Source organism: Xyrauchen texanus, chromosome 46, assembly GCF_025860055.1.
Source record: "Xyrauchen texanus isolate HMW12.3.18 chromosome 46, RBS_HiC_50CHRs, whole genome shotgun sequence".
In the NCBI taxonomy this organism is placed as follows: Eukaryota; Metazoa; Chordata; class Actinopteri; order Cypriniformes; family Catostomidae; genus Xyrauchen; species Xyrauchen texanus.
Window position 1 is genome coordinate 27693761 of NC_068321.1, and position 23904 is coordinate 27717664.

At 39.0% G+C, this 23904-nt stretch overlaps 1 protein-coding gene across 1 annotated transcript in view; it reads left to right on the top strand.

Annotated features, from left to right (window-relative positions):
* The window catches only part of LOC127638196 (A disintegrin and metalloproteinase with thrombospondin motifs 20-like), a 130762-nt gene extending 110766 nt beyond the window's left edge, over nucleotides 1-19996 (top strand). The window contains exons 29-38 of the mRNA XM_052119621.1: nucleotides 974-1141; nucleotides 3753-3926; nucleotides 7334-7504; nucleotides 10494-10670; nucleotides 10849-10978; nucleotides 13650-13839; nucleotides 14059-14192; nucleotides 14305-14396; nucleotides 14681-14785; nucleotides 16722-19996. Coding sequence (XP_051975581.1) covers nucleotides 974-1141; nucleotides 3753-3926; nucleotides 7334-7504; nucleotides 10494-10670; nucleotides 10849-10978; nucleotides 13650-13839; nucleotides 14059-14192; nucleotides 14305-14396; nucleotides 14681-14785; nucleotides 16722-16811 — 1431 coding nt within the window. The 3' untranslated portion in view covers nucleotides 16812-19996. The remainder of the gene's footprint in view (nucleotides 1-973; nucleotides 1142-3752; nucleotides 3927-7333; nucleotides 7505-10493; nucleotides 10671-10848; nucleotides 10979-13649; nucleotides 13840-14058; nucleotides 14193-14304; nucleotides 14397-14680; nucleotides 14786-16721) is intronic.
* The last annotated feature ends 3908 nt before the right edge of the window (nucleotides 19997-23904 follow it).

Here is a 23904-nt window from a genome sequence, read left to right on the forward strand (position 1 = left end):
GTTGCCGTTCAAGTAATAACAGACTATTGATTAACAACCTCGAAGCTCACAGCAGGTCTGTCTTTAAAGGATTTTGTTTGTTTGCAAATTATTCAGATATACAAATAGTTTGAGATTATAGGGAGACCGACTCTATAACGTCATTCTGTATCTGTATGGAACAGCATGTCAACAGACACGTGAACTAAATGAGTTTGGAGTTACGTAACATCCCAAAATCATAATTAATATACTGAATTATGTTGGAGAGGTGGTGGTGTAGTGGTCTAAAGCACATAACTGGTAATCTGGTAATCAGAAGGTTGCTGGTTCGATCCGCACAGTCACCACCATTGTGTCCTTGAGTAAGACACTTAACTCCAGGTTGCTCCAGGGGGATTGTCCCTGTAATAAGTGCACTGTATAATACATTGGTACTCAGAAGGTTGCTGGTTCGATCCCCACAGTCACCACCATTGTGTCCTTGAGTAAGACACTTAACTCCAGGTTGCTCCGGGGGGATTGTCCCTGTAATATGTGCACTGTATAATACATTGGTAATCAGAAGGTTGCTGGTTTGATCCCCACAGTCACCACCATTGTGTCCTTGAGTAAGGCACTTAACTCCAGGTTGCTCTGGGGGGATTGTCCCTGTAATAAGTGCACTGTAAGTCGCTTCGGATAAAAGCATCTGCCAAATGCATAAATGTGAATCTAGAGAGTCCAAATCCACTCACAGATATTGTACTTACCTAGTAATCCCAAGACAGGAGTTTAAAGTTTCTCCTAATGGGCTCTGTCCTTGGCTCAATGTATTTCTCTGGAGAACGTCTTTGATTGCTTCAAGATGATTGTTTACGGGTTTCTTTCAGCTTTGTCCATCCTGGTTTGAAGTTAAGTCCAGAACATGGTGGCGTGAGGTTCAACTACCTTAGAAAAGAAATCTCCAAACCTACTTTAAAGACTAATATGGGTCTCTCTCTCATCTTTCTAGTGTTCTGTGTCTTGTGGAAAGGGACTCAAAGAAAGGCAGATCATGTGTGTGGACCAGAACCAAACACAGATCGAGGAGGAGCGCTGCGCTCACCTCAACCGACCGAGAACGCATAAAGTCTGTAGGATGGGATCCTGCCCCAGCTGGAGGACCAATCAATGGAGTGCGGTATGTGTGCTCCCTGTTAGCATCAGTGAGCCGTGTCGTTTTTGTTTTACTGTCAGATCTAATTTATAAAATTTTTACAGGATAGTATACAAGTAAAAAGCCAGAAATAAAGGCAAACATGTAAACATAAACGCTTCTAGCTACTCTTGCTCGATGTCATGCATTGTTTTGTTCCGAAATGTTGTAGAAATGCGTGTTGCATTCTCAATGCTGCCACAAGGGGCGCTAAAACAGACATTAGCGCAAACATTCAGGTCAGTGGTTTTCATGGCGGAGCAACAATCTGAATATTCTCCCATTGAGCAAGTTAGTTTATAGCGGCTACCTGAATAATAACACATCTGGTTTATGCTGACTGGGCAAACAGTCTTTATTTACAAGCCGTGGCCAGACGTATTGGCAGTGACATAAATGTTGTGTTTTGCAAAGTTTGCTGCTTCAGTATTTGTAGATTATTTTGTCACATGTTTCTATTGTATACTGGAAAACAATGATGAGCATTTCATGAGTTTTAAAGGCAAAAACATTCCATATATGCAGAGTCGATATTTACAGTGTTGACCCTTGTTCTTCATCACCTCTGCACTTCACTCTGGCATGCTGGATATCAGATTCTGGACCAAATCCTGACTGATGGAGATCCATTCTTGCCTTATTAGTGCTCGGAGTTGGTCACAATTTGTGGGCTTCTGTTTGTTCACTCGCCTTTTGAGGATTGACCACAGGTTCTCTCTGGGATTAAGATCTGGGGAGTTGCCTGGCCACGGATCCAAAATTTCAATGCAATGATCTCCGAGCCACTTCATTATCACTCTTGCCTTGTGACATGGTGCTCCATCATGCTGGAAAATGCACGGATCATCACCAAATTGCTCCTGGATTGTTGGGAGAAGTTTTAATACCATTCTTTATTCATGACAGTGTTTTTGTGCAGGATTGTGAGCAAGCCCACTCCCTGTGATGAAGAGCAACCCCACACATGGATGGTCTCAGGATGCTTCACTGTTGACACAGGACTCATGTAGTGTTCACCTTTTCTTCTCCAGACTATCGGTTTTCCAGATGTCCCAAACAGTGGTAAGGGGGCTTCATCAGAGAAAATAACTTTGCACCAGTCTTCTGCTGTCCAATCCTTGTACTTCCTGCAGAATTTCAGTCTGTCCTTGATGTTTTCTTGGAGAGAAGTGGCTTCTTTGCTGCCCTTCTTGACACCAGGCCATTGCCCAAAAGTCTTCACCTCACTGTGTGTGCAGATGCACTCACACCAACCTGCTGCCAGTCTTGAGCTCTGCACAGGTGGTGACATGATCCCGTAGTGGACTCCTCAGGAGGAGACGGTCCTGGCACTTGCTGGACACTCTGGGACGTCCTGAAGACTTCTTCACTGCAGTTGAACCTCTCTCCTTGAAGTTCTTGGTGATCTACTAACAAGAACACAATGATTGGAAGCACTTCTTCCCTCCTTTTATAGCAATTGTGTTCTTGTTCGCGACGGTTACCTCTAAAGAAAGACATGCAGCCATCATCGCTTTGCATTAAAATGGCCTCACATGCAAGGAAATTGCTGCAAAGAATATTGCACCTGAAAGAACCATTTACCGGATCATCAAGAACATCATGGAAAGAGATACAACTGCAGTGAAGAAGGCTTCAGGACATCCCAGAGTGTCCAGCAAGCACCAGGACCGTCTCGTCCTGAGGAGTCCACTACGGGATCGTGTCACCACTAGTGCAGAGCTCAAGATTGGCAGCAGGTTGGTGTGAGAGCATCTGCACGCACGGTGAGGCGAAGAATTTTGGGCAATGGCCTGGTGTCAAGAAGGGCAGCAAAGAAGCCACTTCTCTCCAAGAAAAACATCAAGGACAGACTGAAATTCTGCAGGAAGTACAAGGATTGGACAGCAGAAGACTGGTGCAAAGTTATTTCCCTTTCCGACTGTTTGGGACATCTGGAAAATCGAGAGTCCGGAGAAGAAAAGGTGAACGCTACCATGAGTCCTGTGCCAACAGTGAAGCATCCTGAGACCATCCATATGTGGGGTTGCTTTTCATCACAGGGAGTGGGCTCGCTCGCAATCCTGCACAAAAACAATCCCATGAATAAAGAATGGTATTAAAATGTCCTGCAAGAGCAACTTCTCCCAACGATCCAGGAGCAATTTGGTGGTGATCCGTGAACTTTCCAGCATGATGGAGCAGCATGTCACAAGGCAAGAGTGATAATGAAGTGGCTCGGAGATCATTGCATTGTAGTTTTGGATCCGTGGCCAGACAAATCCCCGGATCTTAATCCCATAGAGAACCTGTGGTCAATCCTCAAAAGGGGAGTGGACAAACAGAAGCCCACAAACTGTGATCAACTCTGAGCACTAATAAGGCAAGGATGGATCGACATAGTACATTTATTACATTTAGTCTTTAAGCAGACACTTTTGTCCATAGGAACATAGGAGGTTACGTTACAAATAACTCACATACTTCCGTTGCATTATGTATTGCAGTTTAACACATTTCTTATACGTGTATAAAGTGAGATAAATATGAAATATGAGCTAATTGATCATGAGGTTTTGAGTATTGTTTTATTGCTTGTGTTTATGTGTCCTCACAGTGTTCAGTGACTTGCGGCACTGGTGCTCAGACCCGTGAGACGTTCTGCAGGTCAAAGGGCAAAGGTCGAGTCAATGATGAGATGTGTGACATGCGTGATCGTCCTGCGAGCGTTCAGTCCTGCTTCCAAACGGAGTGTCAGACACACAGCTGGATGACACACGAGTGGACAGACGTGAGTAGAACAGTATATCGACTTCCTCTGTCCCATTCCTCGTCTGCCATTGGTCAACAAACCGACAGTCCCGCCCCAAACTCACTCCATTGGTTGAGAGTTTAAAAGTTGAAATGTGGGGCCAGTCAAACAAACAGATGATCAAATACTGACTCTTAAAAGCCTTGATTTATCAACAACTCCATGTTGATTTCCACAATACCATATGAGGTCTTTGTGAAGGTTTAAATTTACCTTTTAGCATTTATAAGGTGCTTTATAACACAGGGACTCTTAAAGTTCTTTCACACAGACGGAAGTGTTTTTCTTTAATTGTGAATACCAGTCAGTCCATTGCAGCATTTAATGGCACACCGCGTGAGCTGCCGTACATGTTTAATTAATGAGCGGTGATCACTGTGTGTGGCAGAACCGGCTCGATGAGGGTTTCAGAGGCATTGTGGGAAGAGTTCTCTCAAATTCCCCACTGAGTCTTAGAGAGAGGAGATGGGAACAGAGAGTTATTTATCAGGAAGAACGAGATACAAATCTACAGTCAACGAAAGTGCAGGAGTGGAAAAAGACTGTTAAAAGAGGGAAAAATTAAAGATATGAAAAGAAGAGTCAAAATCAAGACAAAAATATAAAATTACATTTTGCATAAAGAAAAAAAAAACAAAACAAAATTATATATATATATATATATATATATATATATATATATATATATATATATATATATATATACACATTATATACTCAAAATGTATATATACTGTATATTTACACCAATCAGCCACAACATTAAAACCACCTGCCTAATACTGTATATATATACTGAATGTACAGTATATACTTATATAATATATATATATATATATAAAATTATAAAAAAATAAAAAATGAATAAAAAGTGTAATATATGCTATATATTTGTAAAAAAATTATTAAACAATTGTTTAAAAATACTATATATATATATATATATATATATATATATATATTATATTGGGTTGTCAATCGATTACATTTTTTAATCGAATTAATTACATGGTGTCCCGATTAATTAATCATGATTAATCGCATTTAATCACATATACAAATATTTGAGAAAGCCCCTCATATAACAATAACTCAATATATAATGATGAAATAGTGATACATATTTAACTTTAAATATTAAAAATATATATATATATATATATATATATATATATATATATATATATATATATATATAAAATAAACAAATATTTAGATAATTAAAATGCGTTACATTCTTGTGTCAGAAGAGTTCATCATTAATAAAACAATATAAAGGCATCTTTAGAATGCAATGTATTGTTTACTACCATATTATTGATCATAAGTCAGTCATTGACACACAGTTCACAGTAATCCATTACACAAGTGAATTTATCAATCAGAGATTTATTATGAGGGCTTGTTTAAGGACCGTCAATGTACACCTGCGTCAGACATGCTTGTGTAGAGTCTCGGGTGTGGTGTGTCATAAACACATTTTTAGGTCACTGTGTCGAGTTAAATATAGTTTAATACTCAATCTTTAAACACATCTTGAGATCTCTTAGTTCAGATTTGCGCTCCATCAAGTGTTTGAACGCAAGAATGTAACGCATGTTTGTGGTGTTCTGCTGAAGTGTTTCTTCACTGTATAAACTGTGTGTTGCTCATACAGCTGAAGTTTCACTTACTGCCCCCTGGAGTAAACAGGTGGTACTACAAGCATTTCTCAGGAATCTTCCATATCATTGCGGGCATTGCTTTTTTTTTTTTTTGCATACATTTTTAATTTTGTTAAATTGACAGCCCTATATATATATATATATATATATATATATATATATATATATATATATATATATATATATATATATATATATATATAAATAATAAAAAATACAAGTTTAAAACACATATATGTATATATACTGAGTGATTATATTCTATTGCAATAAATATATAATTTTAAAGTCATTATAATGCAAGATTTAACTCAAAATATTTCTAGAAAAAAATGAAATAAAATGTTGAGAATCAAGTCATTAAACTCAAATAATAATAAATGATGAAACTGGGCTTGTTTAAATTTGAAATTGGGTGAGTTTGTTTTCTCGAAACACAACGACTTTATTCTCAAAGTAAAATGTATTTATTAAATATTTTATATAGACTTGTTTTTTTACTTGGCCCTAATCTCTTCCTTTGTAGACTTTGAATAGCAAAATCAAATATGCTTTTTCTTTTAATGTAATTTATGTTGCTTCAAAAGAAAATAATAATAATAATAATAAATATAGCTGCAAGCAGCAATCAACTGCCCAAGCACTGTGGGCCCATTTCCTCCTGGCGGCTTTAGTAAAACAATACATCAAATAAATGTATCTATATGTGCTTCTGATGTGTGTGATATATATATATAATTTTTATTTAAAAAAAAAAATGTCATTACAGTAATGAGAATTTGGGAGCTTAAATGGGTTTAATTGTCATGAAAATAATGTCACAATGCAAAGACATTTTATTTTATTATTAATTGTCCTAAAAATAGGCTTACTTTTCTTTATACAAAATTGAATTGTCTTTGTTCTTTTGGTTTTGTGGTGAATTATAACCCGGAGATGTTTTTGGCTGAGGTTACCCGTGCCTCTCGGTTTAGGGTTTCAGTGGTAACATCATCATCATCCTATCTACATGAGAGATCACAGAACAAACACCCTTTAACTTCAGAGAGGAAGCCACGTCATCTCACACAATCCACCCGTCTCTCTCTCTCTCTCTCTCTCTCTCTCTCTCTCTCATCACTAAAACTCAACACAAGAACCAGACATCAAACAAACTTCTGAGGTGCCTACATTTAAAACCTTTCTGCTGTTTATGTCTTCTGCTTCATCCGTGCTCTGCTGCTGTCATCTGAAATGTTGCCCGTTTGATTTGTGTCCCATTATTTTACACTATCTCTCCAAATATTTAACCTGAAACGGGCCACACAGTCAAATATGGTTCTAGTTTATAAGGTGTGATGACCCCAGAATAAATTCAGCTCATGGTAGCACACTGCCCCTGTGTGGACGAACTGAGGATTTGTGCATAATAACAACAGGAATCTTAAAAAGGGACAATGTTTACTTTATTAAATAACTGTGTGTGTTTGTGTGTGTGTGTATTTGTGTGTGTGTTTGTGTGTGTTTTTGTGTGTCTGTGTGTGTGTTTGTGTGTGTTTTTGTGTGTGTGTGTTTGTGTGTGTGTTTGTGTGTGTGTGTGTGTGTGTCTGTGTGTATGTTTGTGTGTGTGTCTGTGTGTGTGTGTTTGTGTGTGTGTCTGTGTGTGTGTGTGTGTGTGTGTGTGTGTGTGTGTGTGTGTGTGTGTGTGTGTGTGTGTGTGTGTGTGTGTGTGCTGGTTTGTAGTGTAACGCCACCTGTGGACGGGGTGTGAGGACTCGAGCGGTGTTTTGTGTGGATGGAGGGATGAACGCCGTTTCTGATCTTATGTGTGACACCTCGAATAAACCCACGACTCACGAGTCGTGTCACAGCACCCCCTGTCTCTTTGTCTGGGTTACTACAGCGTGGAGTCAGGTACATAATTCAATGTCTGTTGAACTGTTCAGGTTGTTGTCAAAAAACACAGAAGAGAATTTGCCATGGGTGCCCTTGGGATTTTCCTATAGGTGTTTATAATGGCAGTTTTAGATTTATGAGTACAATAAGTTCTGTGGTAAGCATTACATGAAGGTCCTTGGACATTTTGTTTTACAACATAAATTACAGAGTCAGACCTCAATCAGGAATATTTATAGCTGCTTCTTTTTTAAAAAAACGTACTTGTTGCTAAATAAGGACTACAAGAGTTTTCAGATTCATCAGGCATGTTCACTCACAGGCTTCTGGTAGTTGTAGTCCTTAATTAGCAACTTGTTAGCAAACTTTTATATAAAAAATCTTTAAATATTTTCTGAAACTAAAAACTAAAATGCTGTACTAACTGTCACAATTAATAGCTTAATGTTGATTTGTCAGGTGTTTTTAAAAATAGTTGGTAAATTTGGCAAAGTTTGCGAGGTTCGTTGCATCATGTCTTAATAAAAGAGTTTTGCAAAAAAAATTAAAAATTCAAAAGTCCTGACTCGTGACTTATAATTTGGCAAATTCCTCGAGCACACATGTATATATGACTCTTTGTTTTAAGTGTTATATTCAACTTCTCACTCAAATTGTTATGCTGAAATAATTTACAATGTATATATCCTCTTAAACTCTAAAAATTTGTAAAATAAATAAAAGAAGACTCAAATTATTAATAAATAATATTGTTTGTGTTTATAATCTTATAATAATTAAATTACATTTTTGAAAATAAATTGTAAGCATGTAATTTAGGTACTGTTCACCCTTTCTCCCTCCAAATATACTTATTTTATTCTACTAGATGGCAGGAAGTATGACAAAAATAATTTTACCTCTATCACCTTCCATCACAATGAACTGTAGGGGGTGCTGTAACACATTTTACCCGTCACAGATGTGAACTGTAGGGGGTGCTGTAACACATTTTACCCGTCACAGATGTGAACTGTAGGGGGCGCTCTAACACATTTTACCCCTCACAGATGTGAACTGTAGGGGGCGCTCTAACACATTATACCCCTCACAGATGTGAACTGTAGGGGGCGCTCTAACACATTATACCCCTCACAGATGTGAACTGTAGGGGGCTCTAACACATTATACCCCTCACAGATGTGAACTGTAGGTGGCGCTCTAACACATTTTACCCCTCACAGATGTGAACTGTAGGGGCGCTCTAACACATTTTACCCCTCACAGCTGTGAACTGTAGGGGCGCTCTAACACATTATACCCCTCACAGATGTGAACTGTAGGTGGCGCTCTAACACATTTTACCCCTCACAGATGTGAACTGTAGGGGGCTCTAACACATTTTACCCCTCACAGATGTGAACTGTAGGGGCGCTCTAACACATTATACCCCTCACAGATGTGAACTGTAGGGGCGCTCTAACACATTTTACCCCTCACAGATGTGAACTGTAGGGAGCTCTAACACATTATACCCCTCACAGATGTGAACTGTAGGGGGCTCTAACACATTATACCCCTCACAGATGTGAACTGTAGGGGGCTCTAACACATTATACCCCTCACAGATGTGAACTGTAGGGGGCTCTAACACATTTTACCCCTCACAGATGTGAACTGTAGGGGCGCTCTAACACATTTACCCCTCACAGATGTGAACCCTGGGGGGCTCCAACACATTATACCCCTCACAGATGTGAACTGTAGGGGGCTCTAACACATTATACCCCTCACAGATGTGAACTGTAGGGGCGCTCTAACACATTTTACCCCTCACAGATGTGAACTGTAGGGGGCTCTAACACATTTACCCCTCACAGATGTGAACTGTAGGGGGCTCTAACACATTATACCCCTCACAGATGTGAACTGTAGGGGCGCTCTGACACATTTTACCCCTCACAGATGTGAACTGTAGGGGGCTCTAACGCATTATACCCCTCACAGATGTGAACTGTAGGGGCGCTCTAACACATTATACCCCTCACAGATGTGAACTGTAGGGGGCTCTAACACATTTACCCCTCACAGATGTGAACTGTAGGGGCGTCTAACACATTATACCCCTCACAGATGTGAACTGTAGGGAGCTCTAACACATTATACCCCTCACAGATGTGAACTGTAGGGGCGCTCTAACACATTATACCCCTCACAGATGTGAACCCTGGGGCGCTCCAACACATTATACCCCTCACAGATGTGAACTGTAGGGGGCTCTAACACATTATACCCCTCACAGATGTGAACTGTAGGGGTGCTCTAACACATTTTACCCCTCACAGATGTGAACTGTAGGGGCGCTCTAACACATTTACCCCTCACAGATGTGAACTGTAGGGGGCTCTAACACATTATACCCCTCACAGATGTGAACTGTAGGGGGCTCTGACACATTTTACCCCTCACAGATGTGAACTGTAGGGAGCTCTAGCGATTATACCCCTCACAGATGTGAACTGTAGGGGGCGCTCTAACACATTATACCCCTCACAGATGTGAACTGTAGGGGGCGCTCTAACACATTTACCCCTCGCAGATGTGAACTGTAGGGGGCGTCTAACACATTATACCCCTCACAGATGTGAACTGTAGGGGGCGCTCTAACACATTATACCCCTCACAGATGTGAACTGTAGGGGGCGCTCTAACACATTTTACCCCTCACAGATGTGAACTTTAGGGGGCGATCTGACACATTTTACCCCTCACAGATGTGAACTGTAGGTGGCGCTACAGAGCACCCCAGCCATGCCCATGTGTTAACATTTGCCCAGGCATGTGAATATACATAAAAAGTAATGATGACATTTAAGGCAAAAGCCCCCAAAATCATTAGAAGAGCAATAAGGCCCTAATGAGATATTTGTAGCTCAGTTTTAGTGTGATCTTCATATAATAAAAAGAGAAAAGTTGAAATCTGTTTGTTTTACATATATAACTATATATGATGATTTGTGTGTTTCAGTGTTCAGTGAGTTGTGGTTTTGGAATTCAGCGGCGGGCAGTCTATTGTTCTGCGTTGCCCTCATATTCTCAAGCTCTGCCCTTTGAATGCTCTGAACCAGTGCCGCCCAACACCAGACCATGCCAGCTCACAGAGTGCCTGTTACACGCACTCTGGAAGGTCAGCCCATGGAGCAAGGTATGTGCGTGTATGTTAATTTCTGTTTCTTTTTACTGAAATATGTATTTTTTCTCACCAAAAAAAGTAATTTTGAATGTGTCTCTCTTGCATGCCCGCTGAGTGCCCGGTGAGTGCCCGGTGAGAAAGTAATGATTTTTTAAATGAACTAATTCTTTAAATATTTTGTATTGTTTAGTGTTCTCAGCCGTGTGGTGCTGGCGTGATGGAGAGGCGTGTCGAGTGTCTCAGTGATGAAAACACCCCATCCAACACCTGTCCCACATCCACACGGCCAGAGTCTCGTGCCACCTGCAGACAGACAGACTGTGAGTATATACTGATGATAGTGCCCTACATTCACTAACAAATAAGCACCAAAAACTAGCATGGTATGGTACCCAAGGTTTCTGGACATGCTTCTAATGTAGTGCAATGGTGTTATTAGAAGTACCTTGGAGTACCATGTAAATACCATAGTATATGTGACGCTCTTGTTCTACTCGCTCTGTACGGGACTCGAACCTAGGTCTCTGGCGTGGGAGGCGGGTGCTCTAATAAGGAGGCTAAAGGCTACAGCCTGTAGCATCAGTCGCTAGTGCACCTCTTGAGGTCAGGAGAGTGAGGTTTACCCATTGCACAGCTATCTACCAGCTGGCTCCTGTTACACTCACCCCCCTAAACCTCACTCCCATCCGGGTCACGGCACCAATGTGACGCTCTTGTTCTACCCGCTCCGTACGGGACTCTAACCTAGATCTCCGGCATGGGAGGCAGGTGCTCTAACAAGGAGGCTAAAGGCTACAGCCTCAGTTGTAACCAGCTGGCTCCCGTTACATATATATGGTCATAATTACAACTTAATCAAACTTAAACTGATCAAATGGATAGTTCAGATTCTACATTTTGATTGGATGAGACATATTTTAGTGGCCAAAGTAAATAACCCAGCTTTGCATGACCTTTGGCCTAGTTTGTTCACCTTGAACCTGTAATTCTATCATCTGTATTTGTATAGCAATTCCATCTCTAAAAAAATTAAAAATAAACATTTGTCCAATATAGATTCAAGTAGCAATTACGGGGCCAAGCACACCAACGGCATGAAAAGAAGTATGATTGTACATCACTGAATATGATAATACAAAACTATTATACCTTCTGACCAATAGGTGACGCTGTCACCAAATGTATATGGTGCCGTCAGGGTTTGGTAACTAAGTTTCATGTCAATATGTCAAAGCGTTACCGAGATACAGCCTCAAATCCTTTTTGGCACTATCTACTTCGTTAGTGCGTTATTCGAAAACCGCTTGGTGTATCGAAAAGCTTTTGACAACTTTATTATCATAGTGTCCCTAGATGATACACAACAAATTTAGTGTGAGAATTTTTAAACATTTCAATATATATTTTGACCACAAGGTGGTGCTGGTCCCAAACTATGTAGGTATCCGCTGGGCATGGTGCTGATGATGCATAACGAGTTTCGTCATGATGCACCAATGTGTTTGTAAAATACAGAATTTGATGACAGAATTCAAAATGGCCAACACCCAACATGGTCGACATTGGAAAATCATTTGGCTCGTTATGCCACAAGGAATGTAAAAATACCAGTCTTATGAATTTATGCCAATCTATTTAGAAGTTATGAGCAAAAATAGCTTTTTGCACATTTCTTGACCACTAGGTGGCACTGTGCTGAAACAGTGCAGGTACTCTCAAGTCATGATGGCTATGACATATACCATTTTTTGACAACACGCCAAAGCGTTGGGAAGATAGAGCCTAACGTCCATTTGGGCTTGCTTGTCTGCGAATTCGTTGGAGTGTTAATTGAGAATGGTTTGGTCTCTCAAAATGCTTTTGGTACATTTTTGTCCCCAGTGTCCCTAATCGGGCATACAGTTGAAAAATTAAAAATGCCGGATAATCTAGTGTGCGAAGCTTCGAAATATATGACCCTATTGGGAATCAGAGGTAAAGATTGTTTCTAGATATTAGAATTCAAAAGTTGTAGTCTGAAATGTGTTTGCAAATTTGAACTGCTGGTGGCACTTGAGAGTTTGTGTTGGAGACACCAAATTTGGGTTAAAAATGTATTTATACTGTAGTTCAGAGTGTGCCAAATTTCACAACTTTCCTTCAAAGGGTTCTATGAGCAGGTCCCTAGGCACCTTCTGTGCTTGGCCCCTAAATATACCACAAAAGTCTTCAGTTCTACACCACTGCACAATTGAAATAGTCATGCCTCTCAGTCCTAGTTTGAATTCCATCCATCCATCCATCTTCAACCGCTTATCCGAAGTCGGGTCGCGGGGGCAGCTGCTCCAGCAGGGGGCCCCAAACTTCCCTATCCCGAGCCACATTAACCAGCTCTGACTGGGGGACCCTGAGGCATTCCCAGGCCAGTGTGGAGATGTAATCCTGGGTCTTCCCCAAGGCCTCCTCCCAGCTGGACGTGCCTGAAACACCTCCCTAGAGAGGCGGCCAGGGGGCATCCTTACCAGATGCCCAAACCACCTCAACTGACTCCTTTCGACGCAAAGGAGCAGCGGCTCTACTCCGAGCTCCTCACGGATGACTGAGCTCCTCACCCTATCTCTAAGGGAGAAGCCCACCACCCTTCTGAGGAAGCCCATTTCGGCCGCTTGTACTCACGACCTAGTTCTTTCGGTCACGACCCAACCTTCATGACCATAGGTGAGGGTAGGAACAAAAATTGACCGGTAGATCGAGAGCTTTGCCTTCCAGCTCAGCTCTCTTTTCGTGACAACGGTGCGATAGAGCGAGTGCAATACCGCCCCTGCTGCCCCGATTCTCCAGCCAACCTCCCGCTCCATTGTCCCCTCACTCGTGAACAAGACCCCGAGGTACTTGAACTCCTTCACTTGGGGCAATACCTCCTTCCCTACCTGGAGTACGCACTCCAGGTAGGGAAGGAGGTATTGCCCCAAGTGAAGTTTGAATTCATTGGGTTTTATTCTTCTTTATCAGGTGAACTTCACACAAGCTGCCGTGAGCTCCAGATGAAGGACGGCATCAGGAAAGACGGAGAGCATTACATCAAAGTCCAATCCAAGATACTCCAGATTTACTGTGCGGAAATGCAAAGCGGGTACCCGAAAGAGTATGTGACCCTGCGCAGTGGGCAAACGGACAACTACTCTGAGGTGTATGGATACAGGTACATGTTTAACATCAATACACACATCACCTTTAAAGTCTGGAGAACGTGTCAATATTGTAATTAGTCAATCGATACATTCTGCGGCCAAATATTGTTTCATAATCAAATATACAATTGATCGCTAGACAAGCGATTTCCTATCATTGTTTTAAGCTGATACAATTATTTAGTATTTCATATATTCCCTTTCTCTCATCATTAAATATTTATTTCCAGGTTGCAAAATCCGTTTGAATGTCCGTATAACGGCAGCAGGAGGCAGGACTGCATGTGCAGGAACGATTATGCTGCGGCCGGTTACACCGTCTTCCACCGCGTGCGACTGGATCTTTCCAGCATGTGCATCATCAGTGAGTCGTTATACTGTTTCAAACAAGATCTTTCATTCTACAACATTCATTCCTAAAACGCCACATCACATGTAATTTTGCATTTTAAGTTCTTGTTGTTCTTGTGTTTCAGCGACTGATGGGAAGTTTAGTCAAACACAGTTTGGTCGCTCTGTCCCGTTTGCCACAGCAGGAGACTGTTATAGTGCCTCGAAATGTCCTCAGGTATGATGCACACTTATATAAATCAGTACAAATTCAATGTAGTGTTCATCAGTCTCTCAGTTTAGTATTTAAGCACATTATTTTCACATAAAGCCGAATAATGTACTCTATTTACATTCTTACATTTCAGTCACTGTAATTAGGCTACTGTTGCAGATAAGGCCTTTCTTAAATCTTGTCAATATAGTTCAAACCAAACCTGTTCACTTTAATCTAATAAAGCTTACAGCAATAACATTTTATTTGTAATTATTTATTTATTTTTCTTTTTTGTGATTGATTAGGGTCAGTTTAGTATCAACCTCACAGGCACGGGACTGAAGGTTGCAGATTCGTCTAAATGGGTTTCCCAGGGCAACTACGTCACGGTCAAAGTTCACCGTTCAGAGGTGAGGACGCCGCGTTAAATGGTGGAATTTTACTTACGGGCACTTTACAAACGCTTGCAACAGATCCACATGCGCGCTTAACCCACAAATGCACGTGATAGATTCACACATTTGGTCAATTCATAAATGCTTGCATCAGAATACAGAATCATAAGCTATATAATGATTTCTTTGCTCAGAGTACAGTTCATGAATGCACACATAAATGCTGAGACTTTTCCAACGTTATTCTGCCTCAAGGATGCCTGTGTATATGCTTTTGGATTTGTGGATAGTTTTGAGACTCTAGTTCCACAGTCTTGGTTCACAAATATGAGCAAGCTCATAAGAAGCAGTGGCTCCTTCTTTGCTGAGCCTTTCAGGTGATGTTCATATAGGACTGGTTTTGCTGTGGATCTAGATACTCGTCCACCTGTTTCCTCCAGCATCTTCACAAGGTCCTTTGCTGTTGTTCTGGGATTGATTTGCACTTTTCACACAAACTACGTTCATCTCTAGGAGACAGAATGCGTCTCCTTCCTGAGCGGTGTGATGACTGTGTGGTCACATGGTGTTTATACTTGTGTACTATTGTTTGTACAGATGAACGTGGCACCTTCAGGAGTTTGGAAATTGCTCCCAAGGATGATCCAGACTTGTGGAGGTCCACAATTTAGTTTCTGAGGTCTTGGCTGATTTATTTAGATTCTCCCATGATGCCAAGCAAAGAGACACTGAGTTTGAAGGTCTTAAAATACATCTACAGGTACACCTCCAATCAGAAGCTAATCGGCTAATTATCTAAAGGATTGACATCATCTTCTGGAATTTTCCAAGCTGCTTAAAGGCACAGTTAACTTAGTGTTAACAGCGGCTTTTGGAAAACAATACAAGGTGGAGACATTCATTTGGCATTTGACATTATTCTGAACAATTCTGAACAATTCGGGTAAATATAAGAGGACTATTTTAACGTCTGTTGTAAGAGCCACACTTCCTGCTGCCAGATGGTGATGCTAGTCACATCCATGCGATTAGCCCCCAAGACTAAACATAAATCTAAAATTTGATCTAAATCACACATTGCACACAGAAGATATGAGACACTTCCTGTTTCCCATTTCTCACCATTAATTTAATGACTTAAGATATCAAATATTCCTTTACAATTTTACATCAGCAGTGTATTGACATTAATCTAAATAATTTTGAAGCAATTCATGTAAACACAAGAGGGCTATTTTAAAGTCTGTTAAAAGTGCCATACTTCCTGATGCCAGTTGGTGGCGCTATGACCATGACCTGTAATAGCCACATCAATGTGATCAGCCACAAGTCCAAACATACTGCTCAAGAAGAAGATATGAGACACTTCCTGTTTCCCATTTTGTTATGTTAATTTTTCACCATGGTTCGATATATCAAAAATCAGTTTGCATCTTAGCATCGTCAATAATTGTAACATGAATCCCTTAGGAGGAGTATTTCAAATTCCAGAGCATAAATTTTTTTTTTAAATCCAAAATGGCTGACTTATTGTTGGGCGGAGCTTATGACTGTTACACGAAAGTTGTCCGGCTTGGTGAGATCTACATATGTACAATGTTTGGTGACTGCAGCCCAAAAGGGATGTGCATTAGAGCCCCCAAACATGCCCATGTATGAACTTATGCCAAGCTCTAATGGCCGACAATTCTGACGCATGTGCAAAATTTTATTTTTGGAGCATGTGCCATAAAAGCCCCTGAAACCTTGAAAATAATAATAATAATAATAATAAATATATTAATCTTTAGATTCTGCTTGGGCCCTAATAATAACAATAATCCTTAGAAGAACAATAGAGCCTCCTCACTTTCAGTGCTTGTGCCCTGAAAGTGCCCATGTTAAGATATTTTTAGCAGAAAAAATACTCAAAAATACTATAACCTTGTGTTTAATTTGTGTTATTTTGTAGGACGGAACCAGAATCTACGGCCGCTGTGGAGGGTTCTGTGGAAAATGTCTTCCTCACCCTCATACTGGTCTTCTTGTCCACATCCAGTGAAAGAAACGTATAAAAAGGTGGTAAAAAATGCAGACACAGTAAACAGAGCTCTTCAAGAGAAAGAGAAGCTTATTTAATAACTGACATCAAGACCGTCGCCGTAACGGGTGTGTGACCTATTCAGAGTCCATCTCTTCCATGTCTGGCAGCTGCAGTGAGCGATTAGAACTGGATATTTTCGACGAGCTCACCAAATCCAATGCACACACGCTCATAATATTAATAGTGCCGAGTACGGAAACACCCCAACATAAAACTTTGAGTCCCTCGAGAACGAGTTTTGCAGAATCAATTGGGTTTGTTGTGGGGAAAATGTTCCATGTTGAAACTTGAGCGTGGATGTAGCCGCGCGTTCTTGTACGGAAATGTGACACTATTTTCAAAACACGAGAATCTGTTACACGATTTACACATTTTTTTAAACAAATTGTGCTCGTTTGTTTACGACAACACTGTGTATGACCATGTTTTTGTTTTAGTAAACTGTCAAAGTATTTTTTTTGGACATTGTGTTCTCGTAAAGGGATTTTATTTAACGATTACAAAATGATTTCATAATCCAAAAGATCTACTGAAACAGTTTGTCCTCTGACAGCAAACAGCTTGATATGAGAATGTAAATAGTTGAATATTGTGTAAATTTGAATGTTTTAACATATATTGCATCAAAAACTGGCCTCAAAACGGCCTTAAATACAGAAAGGGGTCAAAAAAAATGCAAACTAGCACTACTGAAATCGATTTAACCTTCTGAGACCCTGCGTCCACATGCGAGGGGACATTACGACTATGCTTCATTTCATTTAAACCAACTGATCCCAGTTCAGGAGACTCTAGACTGTCATTAAAGGGTTAAACTTGGTAAACTTGGCGCATCCTATATCTCTCCTATAACTGTTCTGAGACCAGTGCAGACAGACAGCACACTGGAGGTTAAGTCATTCACTAAATAGGGAGCAAGGGAGCATCCTATAGCTCTCTATAACTGTTCTGAGACCAGTACAGACAGACAGCACACTGAAGGTTAAGTCATGCACTAAATAGGGAGCAAGGGAGCATCCTATAGCTCTCCTATAACTGTTCTGAGAGCAGTGCAGACAGACAGCACACTGGCGGTTAAGTCATTCACTAAATAGGGAGCAAGGGAGCATCCTATAGCTCTCCTATAACTGTTCTGACAGCAGTGCAGACAGACAGCACACTGGCGGTTAAGTCATTCACTAAATAGTGAGCAAGGGAGCATCCTATAGCTCTCCTATAACTGTTCTGAGAGCAGTGCAGACAGACAGCACACTGGAGGTTAAGTCATGCACTAAATAGGGAGCAAGGGAGCATCCTATAGCTCTCCTATAACTGTTCTGAGACCAGTGCAGACAGACAGCACACTGGAGGTTAAGTCATGCACTAAATAGGGAGCAAGGGAGCATCCTATAGCTCTCCTATAACTGTTCTGAGACCAGTGCAGACAGACAGCACACTGGAGGTTAAGTCATGCACTAAATAGGGAGCAAGGGAGCATCCTATAGCTCTCCTATAACTGTTCTGAGACCAGTGCAGACAGACAGCACACTGGAGGTTAAGTCATTCACTAAATAGGGAGCAAGGGAGCATCCTATAGCTCTCTATGCAGTTAAGTGCGTTCACTCCTAATATCTGTTCAAAAGTTCAGTTTCAGGCTGCAGATGATGTTTGGACACTCAACATGTTTATAATGGATCATTTTATTTGAACATGATTGACAGTGATTGGACGATGCTGGACGTTACTTTGAATCTGAATAAATTATGCTAATTTATGATGTAATGTCTGTAACGTCTCAAAAACATGAATAATCAACACTCCTGAACACATAATAAACAATTTGATGAATAAATCAGACTTTCTATAACTTGATATCGTTTAAAATTTCACGACTTAGTCCCGCTGTGCACATACGAGGACATATATTTTAAGGAAACCTATTTTGTCTAAAAAGTTATTTATTTATTTTTTGCTTGTTCATTAGTTGCTACTAGTCACAAATCAAAAGGGGGAATGGATAATGCACACAGCAGTCACGCTCGGGTCTCAGGAGGTTAAGGCGATTTATCTGACGATGGTCTTCAACTGAAAGTAATGTCCTGCTAACAGTTCACTTAACGCCAAGAACGCAACACTGTTCTTACATAGTCTGACTAAAATAAGACTTATTTCCACTACTGCATTTATATAATATCATTTAATAATATTATATATAATTACATGTTAAAATGTATAAGTTACGGTGCTAAAAACAATTGAACGCAGCCTTCGCTAGCATGTTAGCATGCTGTATTAGCGTATGCTTTTGTGTTTTTACAGTTGCTTAACTGATTAAAGAGACAAATTTGTTACAATAATAGATTTGTAGCAATTAAATTACAAAAATATGTCCTTGCTAAACAAATAAGTCCACCTTAAGACCAGCTAGCCACCTTAATTAGGCTGTTTTAAGCAGTTTTTCTTGTAAACAAGGACGGCTAATTTGAATCTGACCCCTTCATTAAAGGGGAAGTAATATTGTGAATGTTAACTAATGTTGGAAATCACAATCCTATCATAATTCAAGCTATCGAGTCACTCGCGATGTATTTCATGTAACAAAATTCAACATTTGACATAAATGTTGGAAAAATAGATCAAATTAAAATATGTAACAAACGACAAATCAGTCTGACCCTACCTCTCATAATCATGATTATTCATGTGTTTTATGTGTTCAGCTCTTTTTATGTTTGACCGTATTTATTCTGTATTAAAATGTAGATATGTTACATTACTATGACACTGTATGTCTGCTCATAATCAATTGTTTTATTAGATATTAACCGGCTCAGAGTTAATCGGGGCACTTGCATTTTCTGTGCTAATTTTAGGACAAAATCAACAGGGTTCTGTGAAATGGATGTAAACGTGTGTTAAATGGTGCTAAAGTACTACACTCCTACAGGTAGCTAAAAGCATCATTAAGTTAACTCAAATATTGCATCATTCTTTGGAGTTTTATAGGCACAGATTCACATTTTCTTTTGTCATTTATGGGTTATTAACAGTGTAATGGTGCTGTTTTAACTACTGTTTTCACATGCTTAAATCTTCATGTTTCACATATAAATACATACTTTAAATACTTAAAGGGACAGTACACAATGTAAATTCAGTCATTGTTTACTCACCGCTGTGTTGTTATAACCTCGTATGACTTTCTGTCTTGTTCTGAACACAAAGGGAGAAATGGTGAATAAATGTTGTGCTCATTGATGATGTCATACAATGGCAGTTTATGGTGACACCTCTTCAAACAAAGAACACAAAAGTATCATTCAGAAGTCTAATTAATTATTCATGAGACTCATGATTGTTATGAAAGTATACGATAAGATTTGATGAGAAACTGAAATCTGATGTGTTATTGAGTGTAAATGTTCACTGTTGATCTCCTGTGTGTGTTCATGATAGGACACGAGAGCAACAGTTCACACACCCCTCACGACATGGGGGCGTTCAAGAGAAAACTCGTTATGTTTATCTAAAAACAGTGATAGTGACAACACAACACAACTGCACACAAAACACAGAACAGAACTTACTAAACATGTCTGAAGAGTTTGTAGAGGAAGAATTGATGCATTTCTGTGCCCAGCCTTATTTTTTTTAACAGCGTATTCAGAAATCACACAGAAATATAGAGGAGCTACAGGACGCCACAGTCACACCGTGTCCTAATCTGACGGCAAACGACACACGATAAAAGGGATATTTTATATGTTAATCAGAGTTTTTGTCCTAACCAGCAGTGACGAGTGACGGTACATTCTAACGATCGCTTGTTTTCTATTTTTGGCATCACGCGGGTAACTCTGTCCACTGTGAACTGGCCAAAAACTTTCACAAAAATAAGGCTGGGCACAGAAAGGCATCAATTCTTCCTCTACAAACTCTTCAGACATGTTTAGTAAGTTCTGTTCTGTGTTGTGTGTGCAGTTGTGTTCTGTTGTCACTATCACTGTTTTTAGATAAACACAACAAGTTTTCTCTTGAACGCCCCCATCTCGTGAGGGGTGTGTGAACTGTTGCTCTCGTGTCCTATCATGAACACACACAGGAGATAAACAGTGAACATTTACACTAAATAACACATCAGATTTCAGTTTCTCATCAAATCTTATCGTATACTTTCATAACAATCATGAGTCTCATGAATAATTAATTACACTTCTGAATGATACTTTTGTGTTCTTTTGAAGCTTGAAGAGGTGGTCACCATAAACTGCCATTGTATGACATCATCACTGAGCACAACATTTATTCACCATTTCTCCCTTTGTGTTCAGAACAAGACAGAAAGTCATACGAGGTTATAACAACACAGCAGTGAGTAAACAATGACTGAATTTACATTTTGGGTGTACTGTCCCTTTAAATGTTGCATAAGTCACACAAAGGTTCCTATTTTAACTAATCAAACATCTCCAAATGCCTGAAAAGTGGTGAAGCTCCTGGTTTGTCGAGCTTTCGACCAAAGTCTGTTTAATTATGTATAATATATGATCATATAACTTGAATTAGATTAATTTTGATGTTTATTGAGCCTGTTTTGGGTTTAACGTTTGGTATAAACCACCTAACAAATGTGTTGTGAGCAGCTAACTAACCTTTAACTATCATTGTGTTGATAGACAACTGAACTATAAGGTCTGTATCAGAAATTAAAGGACTATATGATGCACTATGTGCCAAGAATTATGTAGACGTTTAAACCTGTGTTTCCATTTATGTTTATTAACATGCGTGTTTCTAATTTGCATACTTGAACTGCAAACATTGATGATTGTTTAGACGTTTTGCATCTTGGTGGAAGATAAAAGTTTGTTTCCACGTATAACCCAAAGATATTTTAAAGAGTGCTATTTACCCGTAAGTATGATATTTAGTGTTTTATAATGAAATCGTGATATTTGGTGCTATGATAAATAATGCTGCAAATGAGATTGTATTGATGTAATAGATTATATAACACTGTACTAACTCTGATTATAAACAAATAACAATTAAAGGAATTGAGTTTATTTTGGCTTTTATTGATATGACTGTGTAACAGACGTATATGTGTCAGGTGCTGTAAATGAATTGAGCAATCTTTAAAAAATAAAACAATAGTTTAAGTTTTATTAATTTAATTTTGTTCAACATTACACATTCCATGAAATATGGAAATCTTAAAAGTTGGCAAACGTATATTTTTGAGTGTTGCTGGTGTTCTTTAGTGGTGTTGCAAATGCATTTTTAATTGAGTCTCTTAATTAATAATAATTAGTTTAGTTGCTTATTCAGCTTTAGCACATATTCTCTTTGTTTTAGTATGTTATCAGCAAGATTTAAATGTATCAGTATTTATAAATTGTTCTGTGATTGATTTTGCGTTTTTATCTTTTTTTGTATTATTATTATTATTATTATTATTTAAAAAACATTAACCCTTGTGCGACCTTCGGGACATTTTTGTCTTTTTCATTTTTACTTATGTGTTATTTATTTTATTTATTGTGTTAATGTCAACGGCATACATTTAGCCAAAGGGGTGTATTTTGATTGTTCAACCTCAGTTCCTATAACACATCTATAACACACTGTGCACACAAAAAGTCACACTCGGGACCTTCAGGACAAAAATGTCCCCATTGAAACCCATTAAAACTGCAATATTTGATCCCAGTGCCATTAAAGCATCACATCATGAATTCTATGATATTATACTTTTATTCTGGAGCCCTGGATTCAACATTTAAATGTTTTATGTTTTCCACCAGATGGCGCCATTTCACTCATGTTTAGTCTATGGAGCAAATACAAGCTTTTCCCCTATTCACTGTTTACTGTATTATAGAGACCTGCAGGACACCTGAATACATGCAGTGTGTGTGTGTGTGTGTGTGTGTGTGTGTGTGTGTGTGTGTGTGTGTGTGTGTGTGTGTGTGTGCGTGCGTGCGTGTAAATAACAACAGTGTGGCATTTAAAGGGTTAAAATCCTGAAAATGGTTGTTATGATCAGGACTGATGTTGGTTAAAAAATCAGTCAGTGAAAGTAAAAAATATTAATATATAATATTTTATGTCCATTTTTTGACGTGGACATTTTTGTCCAAAATCCTGTTTTTTTTTTTTATATCTGACACTACACAAAAAATAATAATACATCAAAATCAATGTTGTTGCTAATCATTGAGATATCCCAGACTGCAATACTCCCAAAATAAATAAATAAATAAATAAAAATAAAAAAAGTCCCCATAGCATTAAATATATGGAAAATAATTCATATTTGGTGTTTAAAATAATTTTAAATAATGTTTTTATAAAAAAAAAACAACAACAGTGGCATTATGTAAACAAACTGGTATTTAAAGGGTTAAAATCCTGAAAATGAATTAATATTTGGTCGTTATGATCAGGACTGATGTTGGGTAATAAAATTAACAAATTGTTAATGGATTGATATTAATTAATTGGTTAAAAAATCGAAGTCAGTGAAAGTGGAAAATAATGTAATATATATATATAAAATATAGTATTTGTAAGGCAGATTTTTTTTACCTCTGAGTAACTTTTTCCACTGACGCACAAGGGTTAAATATATTACATTATTTATTAGCAAATCTTTTAGGGTTTGCTCTTATGTTTGGTGTTGCATCTCTGCAGAGTTTGGCAGGTACTTCCCATTTTATTCTGATGCTCTTCTGTTTATATTAAGGGCAGGATAATGGCAGTAATGTGTCGGTTCATTATTTACAAAGTGTTTCAAATTAAGGAGCGCTCTTAAAAGTGCAGATTATTTAAAACAGACGGGCCACTTCTATTCCAATAAATGGGAGATATTGGAAAACCCAACGGATGTAGAAAGGAAGTCCCACCTGACAGGTAAAAGGGCCAATCACCTTAAAGTATATAGATAAAGACATCGCCTGTCAATCAACTCGAGGATGCGCATGCGCATTAGGTATACTAGTCGGGAAAATCGTTTTTTTGTTGTTGTTTTGTTTTTTGTTTTGTTTTTTAGCGAAATTTAGATAACGAT